This window comes from Triticum urartu, chromosome 1 (assembly GCF_003073215.2).
Source record: "Triticum urartu cultivar G1812 chromosome 1, Tu2.1, whole genome shotgun sequence".
NCBI lineage: Eukaryota > Viridiplantae > Streptophyta > Magnoliopsida > Poales > Poaceae > Triticum > Triticum urartu.
Window position 1 is genome coordinate 464523254 of NC_053022.1, and position 18749 is coordinate 464542002.

At 50.6% G+C, this 18749-nt stretch overlaps 1 protein-coding gene across 1 annotated transcript; it reads left to right on the forward strand.

Annotated features, from left to right (window-relative positions):
* The first annotated feature begins 16864 nt into the window (after nt 1-16864).
* Nucleotides 16865-18329, forward strand: LOC125535583. The gene is made up of 3 exons (XM_048698656.1): nt 16865-16992; nt 17181-17383; nt 17490-18329. The coding sequence occupies exons 1-3, from the start codon at nt 16891-16893 to the stop codon at nt 18055-18057; spliced, it is 873 nt and encodes a 290-aa protein (XP_048554613.1). The 5' UTR covers nt 16865-16890; the 3' UTR covers nt 18058-18329.
* The last annotated feature ends 420 nt before the right edge of the window (nt 18330-18749 follow it).

Here is an 18749-nt window from a genome sequence, read left to right on the forward strand (position 1 = left end):
CGGCCCTCAGACGCCTGGTCCGGAATCCCGCCGAACGCTATCACCTCCTCCCGAGTGAAGTTTCCCGGGGAGTAACCTCCTGTCACCCCCCGAACACTCAACCGGTCTCCACGGCCGGGAGAAGGCGCCGAGTCAGTTGATAGGGTACCATGGGCCGCCTGCCCACGCTCCCCATCCACCCCAGCCCGCTGGCCAAAGGTGCTTGCCGGCACCAACGGTGGGGGGCCACCCTAGGCGCAGAAGGTGAAGAGGGCTCCGAGGCCACCCGCCTCGAGCCCCCTCCATAGACCGGACCTGCCACCTGCAGTCCCGGCCTAGCGAGAGGTGAAGAGGGCGCCGAGGCCACCTGCCCCGGACCCCCTCCCGAAGGTAAAGCCTCCATCACGGTAACCCCGACCGGTGCGAAAGGAGAAGGGGGCACCGAGGCCACCTGCCTCGAACCCCCTTCAGAGCTCGGAACCACCACCTGCAGTTCCGTCGTCGCAACAGAATCAGAGGGAGGTGAGGGAGTCCTGGATTAGGGGGTGTCCGGATAGACGGACTATAACCTTTGGCCGGACTCTTGGACTATGAGGATACAATATTGAAGACTTCGTCCCGTGTCCAGATGGGACTTTCCTTGGCGTGGAAGGCAAGCTTGGCAATACGGATATTAGATCTCCTCCCATTGTAACCGACTCTGTGTAACCCTAGCCCTCTCCGGTGTCTATATAAACCAGAGGGTTTTAGTCCATAGGACGAAGATACAATCATACCATAGGCTAGCTTCTAGGGTTTAGCCTCTCCGATCTCGTGGTAGATCTACTCTTGTACTACCCATATCATCAATATTAATCAAGCAGGACATAGGTTTTTACCTCCATCAAGAGGGCCCGAACCTGGGTAAAACATTGTGTCCCCTGCCTCCTGTTACCATCCGGCCTAGACGCATAGTTCGGGACCCCCTACCCGAGATCCGCCGGTTTTGACACCGACATTGGTGCTTTCATTGAGAGTTCCTCTGTGTCGTCGCCATTAGGCTTGATGGCTCCTACTATCATCGATAGCGATGCAGTCCAGGGTGAGACCTTTCTCCCCGAACAAATCTTCGTATTCGGCGACTTTGCACTGCGGGCTAATTCACTTGGCCATCTGGAGCAGATCGAAAGCTACGCCCCTGGCCATTAGGTCAGATTTGGAAGTTTGAATTACACGGCTGACATCCGCGGAGACTTGATCTTTGACGGATTCAAGCCACAGCCGAGCGCGCCGCACTGTCACGATGGGTATGACCTAGCTCTGCCGCCAAACATTGCCCTGGAAGCCACGCCCAGATCGGCTCCGACCCTTAGCTCAGAGCCAACTGCATCGATCGAGGACGGGTGGCTAGACCCCGCCTCGGGGGCTGCAGTCTCAACGGCGATCGAGCCGAACACCAACCTTACCCTCTGCGAAGCCCGTGATTCCAGGGTGCCAGACTCTTCTCCGGACTCTAAACCCTCCACGCCCCCGCCCATCGAGTCCGATGGGGCGCCGATCATGGAATTCACCGCCGCGGATATCTTTCAGCACTCGCCCTTCGGCGACGTTCTGAACTCACTAAGGTCTCTCTCTTTATCAGAAGAGTCCTGGCCGGATTATGACCGGCAGGATTGGGATGCGGATGACGAAGAAATTCGACACCCACCCACCACCCACTTCGTAGCAACTGTCGATGATCTAACCAACACACTAGACTTCGGCTCCGAAGACATCGACGGTATGGACGATGATGTAGGAGACGAACAGAAACCAGTGCCCATAGGGCACTGGACATCCACCCCATCCTATGACGTATACATGGTGGACACACCAAAAGAAGACGGCGACGAGGAACGGAAGAACGCAGCGAAGGCTTGTCCCCTCGAGAAGCAGTCAAAGCGGCGGCGTAAGCGCCACCCCAAATCCCGCCTCGGTAGAAATAACGATCATACAGACCCAGCGTTGGAGCAGGGCGAACCACTGCCGGACCACGGCAATACGGAGAATCAAACCGAACAAACCGATTCTGTCAAAGATAATAGTCCGGATGACATAACGTCGGACAGGCACCCGGAGCAACAGAATGCCCATCAAAGGCTTGTTGCCACCGCGAGGAGTCTGAAAAAGCAGAAGCAAAGGCTCAAGGCTGCGCAGGACACACTCCAAATCAGATGGAGTAAAGTACTCAACACAGCAGTGAAGTACGGTGGTAATCGCCCCACCAAGAGCTACATGAAGCGGAAGTTGCTACCCAAATTCGATGAGGAGGCCCTAGATCCCCCACAACCAAAAATCAAAACGGCCACCTGGCCGGATAGACGACCTCACGACCAACATAGAGCAGCAAACAACGCCACTCACAAGCCAATACGGGATCCACGTGAGGGCTCGCACCAAAAGGACGACGCAACCAGATCCATCTATGGACCAGCAAGCGCGCCCCAGCATACGATGTAACACAACAAACATCCGAACAATGCGGTACACCCAGATACAGGGGTGCCGCACACCCCCTATGTTTCACCGATGAGGTGCTGGACCATGAATTTCCAGAGGGATTCAAACTCGTAAACATAGAGGCATACGACGGAACAACAGACCCTGGGGTCTGGATTGAGGACTATATCCTCCATATCCATATGGCTCGAGGAGATGATCTCCACGCCATCAAGTACTTACCCCTCAAGCTCAAAGGGCCAGCTCGGCAGTGGCTTAAAAGCCTCCCTGAAAACTCCATTGGATGCTGGGAAGAGCTCGAAGACGCTTTTCGGGCAAATTTTCAAGGGACTTATGTCCGACCCCCGGATGCGGACGCTTTGAGTCATATAACTCAATAGCCCGGAGAGTCAGCCCGAAAGCTTTGGAACAGGTTTCTTACTAAGAAGAACCAAATAGTTGACTGTCCAGACGCTGAAGCCTTGGTAGCTTTTAAGCATAGCGTCCGCGACGAATGGCTTGCCAAACACCTCGGCCAAGAAAAGCCGAGAACAATGGCATCATTAACAAGCCTCATGACCCGCTTTTGCGTAGGTGAGGACAGCTGGCTAGCCAAATGCAGCACCAGTGACCCAAGCACATCCGAAGTTAGAGATGAAAACGGGAAATCACGACGTAGCAAAAATAATAAGCGTCGGAATAAAGAAGACAGCCCGAAGAGCATGGCGGTAAACGCTGGATTCCGAAGCTCTCGGCCAGGTCAGCAAAAGCCGCCCTCTAAAGGCGCCAGAGATGAACTGTCCAGCCTGAACAAAATTCTGGACCAAGTATGTCAGATCCATAGCATCCCTGGTAAACCCGCTAATCATACCCACCGAGAATGTTGGGTTTTCAAGCAGTCCGGCAAGCTCAACGCCGTACACAAGGGGGAGGATACACCAAGCGAAGATGAGGATGAGCCTCTCAAGCAAGACACTGGGGAACAAAAGAAGTTTCCATCATAAGTCGAAACAGTCAACGTATTACACGTGATCAAGGGAAGCAAAGCGGCCCTCCCAGATAAATATGCCCAAGGGCCTATCACCGTGAAATCCTGCCACTGGTCGTCTCAACCGATCACTTTCGACCATCGTGATTACCCAGCAAGTATCCGGCGGGCGGGATGGGCTGCCCTGGTATTAGACCCAATAATTGACGGATACCACTTTACACGAGTCCTGATGGACGGTGGCAGCAGTTTAAACCTGATATACTAGGATACAATCCGCGAAATGGGGATAGACCCAACGAAAGCCATAGCAACACTACCTTTAAAGGAGTAACGCCAGGCCCAGGGGCTCACTGCACAGGCTCCCTGCTACAAAAGGTTATATTCGGCTTCCCCGATAACTCCCGTAGCGAACATTTAACCTTCCACATTGCTCCGTTCCAAAGCGGTTATCAAGCACTACTTGGACGCGAAGCTTTTGCTCGCTTTAATGCAATACCGCATTACGCTTCCCTCATGCTCAAGATGCCCAGTCCACGTGGCATCATTACAGTGAACGGAAATATTAAGCGATCTTTGCGCGCCGAAGAGAATGCGACTGCCTTGGCAGCCGCACACTAAAAACGGCCTCACCAACTAAAGCATTTGATAGGTCGTTAAGACCACGGACGCGGTTAGACAAGTCCGGCGCTGCTATATGTAATTTGTACCGGATTGATGACCACACCCCTATTACAAATACAAGGGGCTCAACGCGCGCAGACAAGTGGCATTTTCTACTCATTTTTAGTTATACATGGTTTCTTTAAAAACTATCTTTTTGCACGACAAATTTTTCACCTAAGTTCCTCTCTTTTACAGATGATCATCGTGCTACACCGTCCAGAATACGGCACAACGGAGACACAGGCGCAGACGTGCAGCAGGGACCCGCTCCAAGGATTCTTTTTAGATTAAGACCCTACGTAAACCTTTTTTACTGTCTCTTGTTGATACACATCCCTCGAATTCTCAGTACAATTGAGAAGGATGCTGACGTCTTGGCATGTGGCCACGTCAGAATAATGCACGTACCTAGACACAAGGGGCTTCTTACAAAGGGCACTATTTAGGCCTGGTTTATAGCATAAAGACCGAATACCTTAGGGAGTGTTCGGCGTCGCGAGTTTGGCTTTATATGCATCAGCTCCGAATCATTGTCTTTGGTCAAATGTTGGGTTTGCCTGGCTCCTGTGTTTTGGTGCCTTACGTTCCGCTTTATCGGCTAAGGCAGCACCAGGAGAACTACTGCGATTGTGCCCTGGTTCATCCGGACAAGCACCTCAGTAGAGAAAGCGGAAAACTGACTGTCATGATATAGCGTGAGACTGGTCAACCACTCGATGACCTATCGGAATGGTAGAATTCCTCCGCCTTAACGAAGGGCCGTTTTCCGGCCAGGCATGTACGCACCCCGAGATCGGGAGAGTGCGGAGCCACCAGGGGCTATCTAGTAGCCCCATTGTCAAACTCCTATGGCTAAGTGAAAGTGTTAAAGCATTATAGTCCGGTTGCCTCGTTCGCTGCGCTATCACCTCCTTAATAGGACCAAGACGTTGGGTTAAGTGTGAACACGCGTTTTTTGCGAGCACCTCCGCATTATATGCGTGGGGGTTGAAGCCGACGACTGCAATCTTTCAGGTTATATACATACATACACAAACGGCTGCACATGAGGCATCACATTACTTTCCGGCAAAAGTATAAATACAGCCTTACTATATTTCATAAAAACATTGTGTTTACAATAGGAATACATGTCATTCAAACATAATATTCTTCGAGCACTGGGACTCTATCAAACGAGCACCCTCAAGAACCTCTTCAAAATAGTGCTCGACAGCTACTCGGCCTATGGCCGAACCTTGCGCCACAATAGTGGTAGCATCCATCTCCGTGCAGTATGCCTTCACATGGGCAAAGGCCATCCGCGAGCCTTCTATACACGCCGACCTCTTCATCGCGTTGATGCACGGCACCACACCAAGGAACTGCTGCACTAAGCTGAAATAGCTGTTCGGCTTCGGCTTCTCCAGCCACAAATGATCTACAACAGACCTCATGGCGAGTCCGGACAACCTATTAAGTTCGGCCCATTCGGCTAGCTGATCAGTCAAGGGAAGCGGACGCTCTGGAACGTTGAATTGCAACCAGAATAGCTTGTCCACTTCACGATCTGATTGATCTTGGAAGTATTCGACCGCATCAACAGCGCTCGCCGCCAAGTCCATATATGCGTCTACCGAACTCCACAGCCGATCCAGAGGGGCATACCGCGGATCTCCGAACTTCATCCGCAGCAGAAAGGGCTTCCCAGCCGCAATATCCTCGGCTTCGCGCAGCTCCTCCTTCTTCGCCCTCATAGCAGAGCGACTGTCTTTGGTTGCCATAGTGGCCCTCTCAAGGTCCGCTGCCTTCACTCGGTTCTCTTCTTCAAGGAACTGGCAACGGTCGGCAGTGCCTTTTAATTCTACGACCATCTTGGCCATCTTTTCTTTGCTTTCTCAATGGGCGGCCTTCTCGGCTCTTAACTCTTCGGCCGCCTTCAAAGCAGCCGCATTACTAACCCTCGCTTGTTCCTTGGCTCGGGCGAGTTCTGCCTGAAGGATCTCCACGGTGGCAGCTCCGTCTGCAGTCACAACATATTAAAGATACTGGCATCATGCTGCTCTTATTGTGTGACATTCACTAGAAAACATTACTTACCCTATGATTCATCAAGCCGCTTGTTAACAAGCTCGATGTCGGCGTCTGCCGCATCCAGTTGCCATTTTAATTCGGCAAACTCACTAGTCCGGCTAGCCACCGGAGCTTCCACCACCTGCACATAAAGGCAGTCTGGTTATTGCCTGGGACTATGATCCTCTGTTCACCGCCGTTCTCGATGACAACCAGAGTCTCAGGGGCTACTATCTACACAGGGCACACCTAACATGTGCGGTACTATCACATATTATTTCACGTACCTCAAAGCCTGTCAGTAGACTCATAAAGGTTTCGTGTGATCCGCTTTCGGCGGACGAAATTCTTTCCATCACCATACCCATCAGCTTACGGTGTTCTTCTGAGATGGCCGCTTGCCCCAACAGCTCCCTCAGAACGTCCGACCGCATACCAGACGGTGCTGGACTCTTTTGTTTTCTCTCTTCGAGAGCAGGATGCTGGGGACTTCGGGGGTCTACGGGATTATCTTCTGGCCTCACCGGATCCGGAGAGGCCCTCCGTGACGACGCTTCGGGGTCGCCCGCTTCTTGAGCGGAGGAGTACGGGGGAGGCGTTTCGCTCTCCATCATCTCCGGAAGAAGATCCCTCGAAGACGAGCTCAGCTGAGAAGGGCTAAGACCCGAACTGCAAGATATACGCGGCGGTTATTTTCTCAGAAGAAAGATAGTATACCTTCACTATTAAAGTATTTTTGGATCACTTACGACTCATTGGAGGGCTGATCCCCCCACGGACTTTGTGCGGCAAGAGCACCCCCCGAGGCAGGACCCTCTGTTGGAGACTTCTTCTCTCGTTTGGAGGCCTTGGCTTCCGAATCCTCGGAAGCAGTCCTCTTCCTCCCCCAGTTATCCTCCTTTATGGAGGCGCTCATTCCCTCGGTTGGAACTGGCAGCAATGGGGGCCCGCTTCTGCCCATATTATTCCCCCTGTATCTTCCTTCGAGGGCTCAAGGAGGAACTGGCAAGGTGTGAGCTCGAGCATCTTTTCTAATACCGGATTTTCCAAACCCTCAAGGAGGGGGGCCGAACACCGAATCATCTTCGCCTTTGTTAGCCAGTCCTGGTCAAAGAGCGATCTCTCAGAAATAACTTCATGATGAATAAAAGACGGTGTGTTTGGCTAGAGGATTTCTTACTTGTTCGGCGGCGCGGTTACTGCTCAGGCCCACGTCCTCGATAGTATCCGGACACTCTATTTGAGTTCCGAAGAATGACTTGTACATCTCCTCGTGCGTCAGACCGAGGAAACTTTGAATGGCACGCGGTCCTTCTAGGTTGAACTCCCACAAGCGAAGGGGCCGGTGTTTGCAAGGCTGGACTCGATGAACCAGCATAACTTGCATTACCACAACCAAATTAAAATCTCCCTCGAAGAGATCTTGAATGCGGCTTTGCAGTATAGGCACGTCCTTGGCTGGACCCCAGCTCAGACCTCTGCTAATCCATGACATCAGTTGTGGTGGGGGGCCCTAGTGGAAAGCGGGGGCAGCCGCCCACTTGGCACTTCTGGGAGCCGTGATGTAAAACCACTCCCGTTGCCATAATCCGGACACCTCTGGAAAGGAACCTTTCGGCCACGGAGCTCCTGCCATCTTGCCTATTGACGCGCCTCCGCACGCAGCATGTTGCCCCTCGACCATCTTCGGCTTCACTTCAAAGGTCTTGAGTCACAGGCCGAAGTGAGGGGTAATGCGGAGGAAGGCCTCACACACGACAATAAATGTCGATATGTGGAGAAAGGAGTCCGGAGCTAGATCGTGGAAATCTAGCCCGTAATAGAACATCAAACCCCTGACGAAGGGATCTAGAGTGAAGCCTAGGCCTCGGAGGAAGTGGGAGACAAACACGACGTTCTCGTTGGGTTCGGGAGTGGGGACGACCTGCCCTCGAGCAGGCAGCCGATGTGAAACCTCGGCGGTCAGGTATCTGGCCTCCCTCAACTTCTTGATATCCTCTTCGTGACGGAGGAGGGCATCCACCGGCCTTGAAGGCTGGATCCAGACATGATTGAAGATCCGGAGCACCTGACCTGGGCTTTGGGTGTTAGAACTCGAGGCGGGGGAGGGGTTCGATTGAGCACGAGAGGGAAAAAGCGAAAACCTTGTCCCTTTATAAAGAGGGTGAATATCAAGCGTCCTCTCCGTAGCCGTTTGGGACTTGCCTATAATCTAGGAGTCCTAGACACGGTTGGGTTACCCATGACCGTATTAATGAGAATCCGGTAATTGGGGGAACACGATCTCTGCTTTGACAAGACGTGTCAAGAAACCGCCTCGCGTTATGTGTGGAGCTGGTTGAAGAAAAACGGTTCGAATAAGCACTGGGCCATGGCATAATGTCATGTTGCCAAAACGTGTCAGCAGATTAAGATCTGTGTAAATGTTATTCTCTCTACGACAGTATGTGGAACTTATTTTGCAGAACCGGACACTATCCTTGTGTTCAAAATCTTCTATGAAGTATTCGGAGGAGGAACCCGCCTTGCAATGCCGAAGACAATCTGCGCGCCGGACTCGTCGTCATTGAAGCCTGGTTCAGGGGCTACTGAGGGAGTCCTGGATTAGGGGGTGTCCCGATAGCCGGACTATAACCTTTGGCCGGACTCTTGGACTATGAAGATACAAGATTGAAGACTTCGTCCCGTGTCCGGATGGGACTTTCCTTGGCATGGAAGGCAAGCTTGGCAATACGGATATTAGATCTCCTCCCATTGTAACCGACTCTGTGTAACCCTAGCCCTCTCCGGTGTCTATATAAACCAGAGGGTTTTAGTCCATAGGACGAAGATACAATCATACCATAGGCTAGCTTCTAGGGTTTAGCCTCTCCGATCTCGTGGTAGATCTACTCTTGTACTACCCATATCATCAATATTAATCAAGCAGGATGTAGGGTTTTACCTCCATCAAGAGGGCCCGAACCTGGGTAAAACATTGTGTCCCCTGCCTCCTGTTACCATCCGGCCTAGACGCATAGTTCGGGACCCCCTACCCGAGATCCGCCGGTTTTGACACCGACAGGAGGCGAGAACACCAGCTCCGGACCCCCCCCTCCGCGCACAAACCCTCCATGCCCGAACCCTCAAAGTCCAACGCTGGTAAAGAGTGCTCAAAAGCCTCAGAAGACTCCACCCGCTCACTCCACAGTCTCGGAGGTGCAGTAGCAGGCTCGATAGACCCAAATCTCAGAGTGGTCGAAGGCACCGAAGAAGGTGGAGCCGTCCCATCCCCGGTCGTTTGAGCAACAGACCCCGGTCCCTCGGACATCTCTCGTCCAGGATCAGCGACCGGATTCTCCTTAATTCCCGCACCGTCATCACCCTCGTGCATATCAACGTCAGTCATGGTAGCTGCCTCAGCAAACAGTCTCTCATCCTCAAACTCAATCTCAAGGTTGTAGATCTGACCTCGATATGCCCACTTGACCACATCAGGCACAAACTCAATGTCCAAAATACTAACCAGTAAACGAGCAACCCCATGAGCTCTAGTAAAGGCCATATCCACTCGCTCAGGCTTTCCCACCATGATGCCCAAGCTACCAATGACCCTAGCATCCTGCATAGGCTTCGAAGGATCTCCCGAAAAACGTAACCATGCCTGGGTAAGAGGTTTACCCTGAGGCTCCACCAACTTCCACTCTTGGAACTCAAGGATGCCCTCAGTGCCTAGCACTTTGCACATCTCAAAACTCAGCAGCCTCTACAAATCCTCCACTGACAGGAACTCAACCCGAAACAAATTTGCCTCAAGACTGACAAGCTCCCAGTGGAAGTCCCTGGAGCAAGCTCCCGGAGCCGCTGCACAATCTGGGTCTCAGAGACTTCTCCTCTGGTCACTTTGACAACCCCAGTGGTCACACTCTGAGCCTCATCAGGAACCTCCCTCTCGGTCGGAGACTCAAAAAATGTGAGCTCAGCACAATACACTCCATACATCATAAGAGTCGGTGCCTGATCCCTCAAAAGCGGACAAGCCCCTGAGTCATGGGCTGGTTTGCCACACGTATCGCATAAAACTGCCACACACTCAGCAGTGAAATGGTCCTTTTCGCCACTTGAAGCTTGTGCAATGTTTGTTAGTTCATATACATACAACTTTGCTATCTCTCCTCATTTATTACATGCCACATCATCAAAAAGTCATGTCACAAATTTACCAACAATCATCTTACAACAATTGGAGATACCTTCATGACCATAATACAACTTGGGCAGAAAAAAAATTTTACCACGTGTGCACAACACTGTGGCGTGACGGCAAAGATGTTTACTTTTATTTTGAAAGAAAAGGCAAATAATTTGTTGCAATTATTAATAAGAAGTAGTTGAAAAAGTGAACATGTCCCAGGGCAAAACAAAGCGAACAAAAGCAGGATATTACACGGACTAGATGGAAAGGTACACTCCGCTGTGCCGGACTACAACTACACGCGTACATGCTATTTTTGGTGGGCTTGGACCAAGTGGCGCTGGCGAAAAATACCAATGCGCAAGCCCATGCACAACAAATACCTGCATTACCGTCAGGACGTACTACAATACCGAGCGGCCTGCTTGCTAAGCTACCAACAAAAATTTACAATACGATACTACAATAGAAACAAAAACATAGCAGGATCAACTAGCCAAGATGGAAGAAACTCACGAGCACAGCCGCTTCACAACCACCAAGAAACTCACGTGACGTCCAAAGGTAGCGGGAGGCCCTCTTCATGTTGGAGGATGCCTCCCATTCGTTTGATTAGCACAACTCCATCAGACCCCGCAAAACGCTGGTCAGCAAAACGCGTTTACAGTTCGCGCAAAATCGTTTTTACGGACTGGCGCGGGCTAGCACAGATGCAGACTCCATAAACGGATCTGTAAAAAAGTATATTCGTGGAATATGTTTTTTTATGGATCGGCTATGCGGGTTTTGCTCGGGCAACAGTGCAACGACCTGTAAACAAAAAAACTGTAAATCTGAAATTTGTCATAGGGTTTCACAAACAAGTTCAAATTCAAATAACATAAACAGTTTGCGCGCAAATAAAAGTGAAGTTCATTACGCAAAAGAGGGCATGCAAAGGTATGCGCCCATGTCCGGCATTATCTTGGGGGTCGATCTTCACTCCGCGCCATGGAGTCCATCTTGAAGTTCATCGGCGCCACCGTAGCCACCTCCGTCGCTTGTTTCAACTCCCGCATCGAAATCATCCACATTGTCATCATATGGAGCAGAGAAAACATCACCGGAACTGGCAGACGGACCGGCGAGGCGACCATTCTCCTCTTCAAGATCTCTCTCCTTACCATATCATGCCATGTTTTGGTGACGTCGTCCATGTCATTGCGGTTCATTGACATGATCTTGTTCTCTTCGGCGAGCAACAATGACAGCGATTTGTTTTCAGAGGCGCGTGCTTTTCTCTCCTCAATGGCAGCTTTGCGCAGCCCCTCTTCCTTAAGCATTTGCCATTTTTCATGCTTCTCTTTTGCCTTCTTATCGACCAACTCTTTCTTGATCTCCAACGACTTCAACAACATCAACTCGTTTGATTGCACCATGGCATCAATCTTCTTCCTCAAGCTCGATGCTTCTTGCTCTCTCTTTATCTTCTCTCTAGTCTTCTTGTCGCCATCGGGCTTGTTCAAATTTCTTGGACCATCATCATCCTCATCTTCATCCATGTTTGTAAGTGAGCCTCTCTTTGATGGGGATTCTTTGTCGATCAACTTTCACTTGTCGCACTTTTGGAGCAACTCCCAACAATGCTCTAATTTGAAGAATGTGCCTTCCGAAGCTTCCATGTCCTTGTATCTATGTTGAGCAATCTTGTCCTACACAATGTGAACAAAGTGATGCAATCATTTCTCATGATATATTATGATGATGCACAACTTGAACAAAGGCAAAGCAAACTCACATAGTCGGACTCCACGGTGCCACTTGAAGGTGCATTGCATACTTGCTCCAAGCAAGCTGCCCAACGGCTGCACATAGGCTTGATGTTCTCCCAACAACCTTGAAGCGACCGAAATGTGCGTGGAGTTTTATTGGGGTAGTTTTTCATAATGCAGAAGTATTGATCTTCAATCCTTTGCCAATATCTCTTGGAGGTTTGATTAGTACCCGTGCATGCATCAAGAGACACCGCACTCCATGCTTTGATCAAAACTTGATCTTCCAAGATCGTATAGTTCTTCGATCTTTGGCTTTTCCCAGTTTTTGCTTGTGAATGCTAAAACACTTCCGCTTCGATCTCCTCCAACTCGTCCGCACAACCATGATCGTTCACGCCGCCCTCCGTTTCATTGTAGTTGAATGGTTCGAAAGGGGCTTGATCAATGTCAACTGCGTTCGTGTCCAAGAAGTTCACGAATTCGGTTGTTGCATTGTCCGAACCACCACTATAGCGAACGATAACAAGTCACGAGCTATCGAGAACAATGGCGAAAAATGAAAGAGAATAGCCAAAGACCGAAGAGATATACCTTCCGGCCATTTTGTCGAACACCTCGCTCGCGATGGGAGCGGAACCGTTGAACGCCATTGCCGGAGCACCTCCTTGCGGGGGGAGCCCCCCCGGGGGGGGGGGGGGGGGGGCGTGAGAGGTTGAAGAAGATGGCTTCCTTGAAGCCGGAACCTTCCTCCGCTTTGCGCCCGCGGCCTTGCCGACCTTCTCCGCCGCCGGCCGGGATCGCACTGCGGCGTTGGCGCCCGGAGCGCGGGCCATCGCGGCGGGGGCAGTTGGATTCCCGCCTTGCACAACCACGTTGCCCTGCCGCTTGCAGGCAGGCGCGACATGTGCTTGGGCGACGGCGGCGGGGCCAACATGGCTGGCGACGAGATCCGCCCGAGGAGGAGGGGCGTGCGCGACCTCGATGGTGACAGGGGACAGCATGGGGTCATCCATGGCGGCGAGGGAAGGCTGGCGAGGAGCTGTCGGAGCTTGCGGAGGGGGGCAATGGTGGTGGAGGCTGCGGGGAGCGGGAAAGGGCGCGCGGAAATGTCACTCCCGCCAAATCTCGCGCCGGATAGGGGTCGAGCTCGGGTCGGCCTCCCAGCCCGTAAAAATAGAGGTTGGGGGAGAAGATTTGCTGCGCCCCGCAAAAATTTTTGCGGGCTGGCGCGAGATGCGGGGTCTGAAAGGATCGATATGGTTGACTAGAGGGGGGTGAATAGGCAACTAACAATTTTTAGCTTTTCTTTAACAATTTAAACTTTGCATAAAAGTAGGTTGTCTAGATATGCAACTAGGTGAGCAACCTATATGATGCAACAAGGATAGGAACACAAGCAAGCAAGAGATATGAAACAACTAAGCTTGCTCAAATAAAGGCACGAGATAAACAAGAGTGGAGACGGTGGAGACGAGGATGTGTTGCCGAAATTCCTTCCCTTTGAGAGGAAGTACGTCTCCGTTGGAGCGGTGTGGAGGCACAATGCTCCCCAAGAAGCCACTAGGGCCACCGTATTCTCCTCACGCCCTCACACAATGTGAGATGCCGTGATTCCACTATTGGTGCCCTTGAAGGCGACGACCAAACCTTTACAAACAAGGTTGAGGCTCTCTCCACAACTTAATTGGAGGCTCCCAACAAAACCACGAAGCTTTACCACAATGGAATATGGCTCCGAGGTGACCTCAACCGTCTAGGGTTCTCAAACACCCAAGAGTAACAAAATCCACACAAGAAAGTATGGGGGAAGCAAATATCCTTTGGTGGAAGTGTAGATTTAGGTCTCCTCCTTCAATCCCTAGCAAATCAATAAGTTTGAGTGGCTAGAGAGAGAGATCGGGCAAGAGAGCTTGAAGTGCATTAATGGTGGAGTGAGAGAGGTCAAAGGTGAGAGTGGTAGGTGGGAGAAGCTCTCTTAAATACCAACCCTAAAAATCCAGCCGTTGCTGCGTTTTCAGCCCCGCAGCGGTACAACCGGTCCTTGTCCCGGTACAACCGGGACTCACGGTGTAGCTGTAGAACCCTATCAGGCGGTACAACCGGACCACTAGGCGGTGGCACCGGTTAAGAGAACGACCGGACCAACCGCCCAGCCACCGCACAACTACCGCTTCGAAACAGAGACGAGACCGGTACTTGAGCGGTGCAAGACCGGAACAACCGCATGGCCCTAAGCTCTTGGACGGCGAAGTTCTGAGTGGAAGAACCGCTCAGACCACCGGTGGTACCGGTCAACGAGGATCGACCGGATCAACCGGGCCACCACCGCCCGAGAACCGCATCAAAACATAATCTTGAGCGGTACTTGAGCGGTGCATGGTCGGAACCACCGTCCTAGCCTTTGTTGAGCAAGGTGGCGGTACCACCGCCCGGAGGCAGCGGTACAACCGCTCGGTCAAAACTGGAGAGCGTCAAGGTTCAGCGGCACAACCGCTCCAGGGAGCGGTACAACCGCTGGGAAGAGCAGAAACAAGAAGGAAGGACAGGGGGAACTCTCTCTCTCTCATAACCGAGGAAGACAAAGAGGGGGTGAGGAAAGTGTACGTGAACTGATTCCGCCAAAGCTTCCTAATGAGGATTCCCTCTTGATAATACGGGTACCCTACGTCCAAAGATAAAAAAACGTAAAGGACATGTTTTCGATCTTTTCCTACGAGAGGCAATAGCAATCCGATGTAAGCCTAAACATCGAGAACCTGAAACATATAGGACACGATTAGATCATAAAGGGTTATCATCATCATCCAAAACATAAAGTAGGGAAATGTTCTTTCAGGGTCTAACCGTGCAGATTTTCTGACCCCGGCCCGCAATTTAACGGTTATTTTATGAGTCGGGGTGTTTTGCGGGGTCTGCTAGAGTTGTTCTTAGGAATCCATTCAAAGCGTGGCGGAGGCAGCGATGTCGGGCATAAGCAGCACATGCGCGACGGCCATAACTCATATCACGTTCATTACAGTGGCAATGACCAGGAAGAGTGGCGATGGCACAATGTCGAGTACCTAGAGAAGGACGAAGCAATGTGTTGTAGCTGGAGGAGAATGGCAAGCTACTAACGCAAGGCACCAAGACAACTCAATGTGGCCAGCGATGCCCGTAGGGCAGCGGAAGTCCAGATGAAATAGAGAAAGTGAGAGTGTGGATTTCTTGCTCATAGGCTAGTTTTTTAAAATATCACGAATGGTTTTTTTGAAGTTTAATTTTTTTTTCTGAAAAATAAGCATGTTCATAGTGATGTGTACTACGTTCCTGCAAATTGTAATGATGAAATACATTTTGGTGATAGGTACACAGAAAACACATTTCATCATGTAAATTTACAGAAATCTAGCAAACATCCCTGAGGTATGTGGGTATTTTTAAGAATTTTTTTGATACTTCACAATATGGTTTCTGAATTTTTAAAAAATCTGGATCCAAAAGGTATTTCAGGTTTAATCAAGTAGAAATAGTAGTGAAATCTTGAATGTGTTGCATCATAAGTCAATTCGTGATGTTGATTAGGTATACCCAAGCATGATTCTGAGAGCATTTTTGTACGGACCAATTCTTCCGCTTTGTAATGGCAAAAAATTGAAGGCGCAAGTCCTTCAACCTATGCCCATTTGCCAAGCTGGTTTGCAAAAGCTTGCCTTGTTGCCGTCGCCCGGGGTAAATGCTGGTAAGGGCGTAAAAAAGGGGACGCGAATTTGGTGCTCCCGGTGTACGTGCACCCTATATATATGCAAAAAAGTTAGAAATTCAAAAAAAGGTCAAAACATTCCGAAATTATTTGGGAATCAACTGATCAAGTATTGCACTCGTATAAAAAGATCCATCGGGGTACAACTCTCATTGTATCCTGGATCAAATGATTCGAAAAAATGATTTTTTTTATTTTTGCCACTCTAGATTTTGCCAATTTTTCTTATGCCATTCTAGATTTTGACATTTCACTTTTGCCACTCTTAGCTTTTGACAATTATCACAATTGCCATTCCGTGGCAAAAGAAGAAGGATTTTATTTTATTTTTGCCACTCTTAGCTTTTGAAATGTATCATAATTGCCATTCTGAAAATTTTGCTTTTGCTATGGGAATGTCAATTGTGATAATTCTCAAAAACTAAGAGTGGCAAAAGTGAAATGTCAAAATCTAGAATGACATAAGGAAAATTGGCAAAATTTAGAGTGACAAAAACAAAAAATTTCCTCGAAAAACCCCGCTATATACAAGTACTATTCATTCTATATTGTCGTCATAGATTTTTTTGCCGTGATGTCAATGGGAATCATTCCGTGGCCAAACTTTTATTGCGGGTACAATACTTGATCGCATTTTTATTTCAAAAAAGTTTCGGACTTTTTGATTTCTTTTGAATTTACTAAATTATTTGGCGCAGCGCGAGTACCCAGGAGCACCAAGGTATTTCTTGGTAAAAAAAAAAGGCCCATATCCTACCTTATTTTCGTCGTCTAAAAAATATCCTACAACTTCGTACAAGGTGGTCACGACGAAGCTGTTTAACATGTCAACTCCCTACAAGAGGTAGGTTTTTCTAAGACCATTAACTTTCTTAATTATTCCCACACATAAAAAACGTAATGATGAAAGGTCGCCACAGAAATTTTCCCCTTCGTAGTGACATATAGGCTTGCACGAACGGAACCACGTCAACCAGCGCCACCACACATACATGCCGAGCTCTCTCTATATAAACAAGGGTGCACGTCAACCGGCTACAACTCGAAAGAGGTCGAGATTGGATCGAGAGCAGCGGCCATGAAAATGGATCGGCGGATGATCATCGTGTCGTCGATCATCGGTTCTCTCGGGGTGCTGAGCGCCATCCTCGGGTTCTCAGCCGAGGGCACGAAGCTCACTGTAAGCTAGTACCCACTACTTCCATCTCCTTGCTTAGTGCTGTACATGTCTCTGTGTGCTTTGTTCAACCGTGGTTTAGAACTACAGATTTTGGATTCTTGGATTGTTGGCGTGTGTCTGTATGTGCGCGCGTTTGTACATGCCGATGTGTGTGTTCTTCTTGCTCTCTGTTGATATACATCTCGCAGGCTTGGACCGTGTACCAGTATCGAGGTGTGTGCCTGTACCCGCATAACCCCGCGCTGGGGCTCGGGGTCTGCGCGGCCATCTTCCTCATCATAGGCCAGATCATCTTCGCGGTCGTCGGCGGCTGCTGCGGCTGCTGCAAGTCCCGCGCCATCCCCTCCGAGACCAACCGGGTCATTGGCATCGTCTGCGCCGTCTTCTCATGGTGAGTGATCGATCCATCGTCAACCAACAAGCGCGAGCTCGCCGGAGCAGAGCACGCCCGCGCGTGGGTGACGAACCGCTGTCTGCTGACTAAAACGTGCATGCAGGATCGCGGCGGTGGTCGCCTTCGGGCTGCTGGTGGAAGGCGCCAAGTGGAACGACACTGGGACGCGGTACTCGTCAGGGTACGGTGGGTGCTACGTCCTCAAGGACGGCATCTTCGCCGGCGGCGCCGTGCTCACGCTCGTCGCCACTGCCCTCGGCCTCACCTCCTACATCATGCTCAGCACGCAGCCAGCCGCTCCCGCTACTGCCAACGCCACCGCCGCGCCCCCAAAGGAAGGCGAGCAGATGCCGGCCGCCGCCGAGATCCCGACGGCACAGCCACAGTTCCCGCAGCAGGCTTCTCCCCAGGGGCAGGGGTACGGCCAAGCGCCGAACGCGAAGCTCCCCCATGTTCCTGTTCCTGTGGCTTCTCCGGCACAAGGCTATGGAACGCCGAACGGGCAGTTGCCCCCTCTTCCTGCACAAGGCTACCGTGCGCACGCGCCGGACACGCAGATGCCCGCCGCTTCTCCTCCTCCGGCTCAGGGCCATGGACCGCACACGCCGAACGAGCAGGCCCTGCCTGAGCTGCCTCCCAAAGGACATGAAATGCTCGCGCGCCCCGTCTGATCAACCGTGCATGACCGCGCATGCATTCGTGCTATACTTCGTGATTTCGACCGGTTCTGTATTCATATCTCTCTACCGGCCTCAACGGGATCATCAATGCTTGTTTACTGCTTTAATTTTGTTTGCACTTGAGATTTCTTGTGTAATATTGAAAGAGTCACCATTCACCAATGTGGCAATTAATGTTTTTCTTAGGACATTTAATTATTATTGTGGCTGATCCATCGAAAAATGAAAATTGTATGGTGGTTGATAAGGAGCTTTTTTTTTGAAACGCGGCAAAAGATTTGCCATTTTCATTGATTAAGAGAGAAGTTTAAGAGGTTAAGACCCATGACCGAATTACAACAATCACTCTCGCGACATTATGTTACTCAAGTGCCTCGTCCCTGCCATGCTCCAAAGCGACGCCTCCTCTTTAATCCTAGCAACAATGACTTCAACCAGGACAACAGTATTACGAAAGATCCGCGCATTCCTCTCATTCCACAACTCCCAAGAGACAAGAAGCATCAAGGAAGCAAGTGGTCTTCGCGATTGTGTCTTCTTGGTAGCATTTTGGCTCCAATCACTAGAATGCACATCATGGAGACCCAACCAATATTTGATCATGCGCCAAACTCTCATAGTGTATCTGCATTGGAATAGAAGGTGGGCCGCTGACTCCTGAGCCTGCTTACATAGGGGACAAA

Coding starts and splice junctions, on each gene's coding strand:
- LOC125535583 (XM_048698656.1), top strand. CDS start 16,891: ATGAAAATGGATCGGCGGATGATCATCGTGTCGTCGATCATCGGTTCT. Junction 16,993..17,180: donor CCGAGGGCACGAAGCTCACT/GTAAGCTAGTAC, acceptor TACATCTCGCAG/GCTTGGACCGTGTACCAGTA. Junction 17,384..17,489: donor GTCTGCGCCGTCTTCTCATG/GTGAGTGATCGA, acceptor ACGTGCATGCAG/GATCGCGGCGGTGGTCGCCT.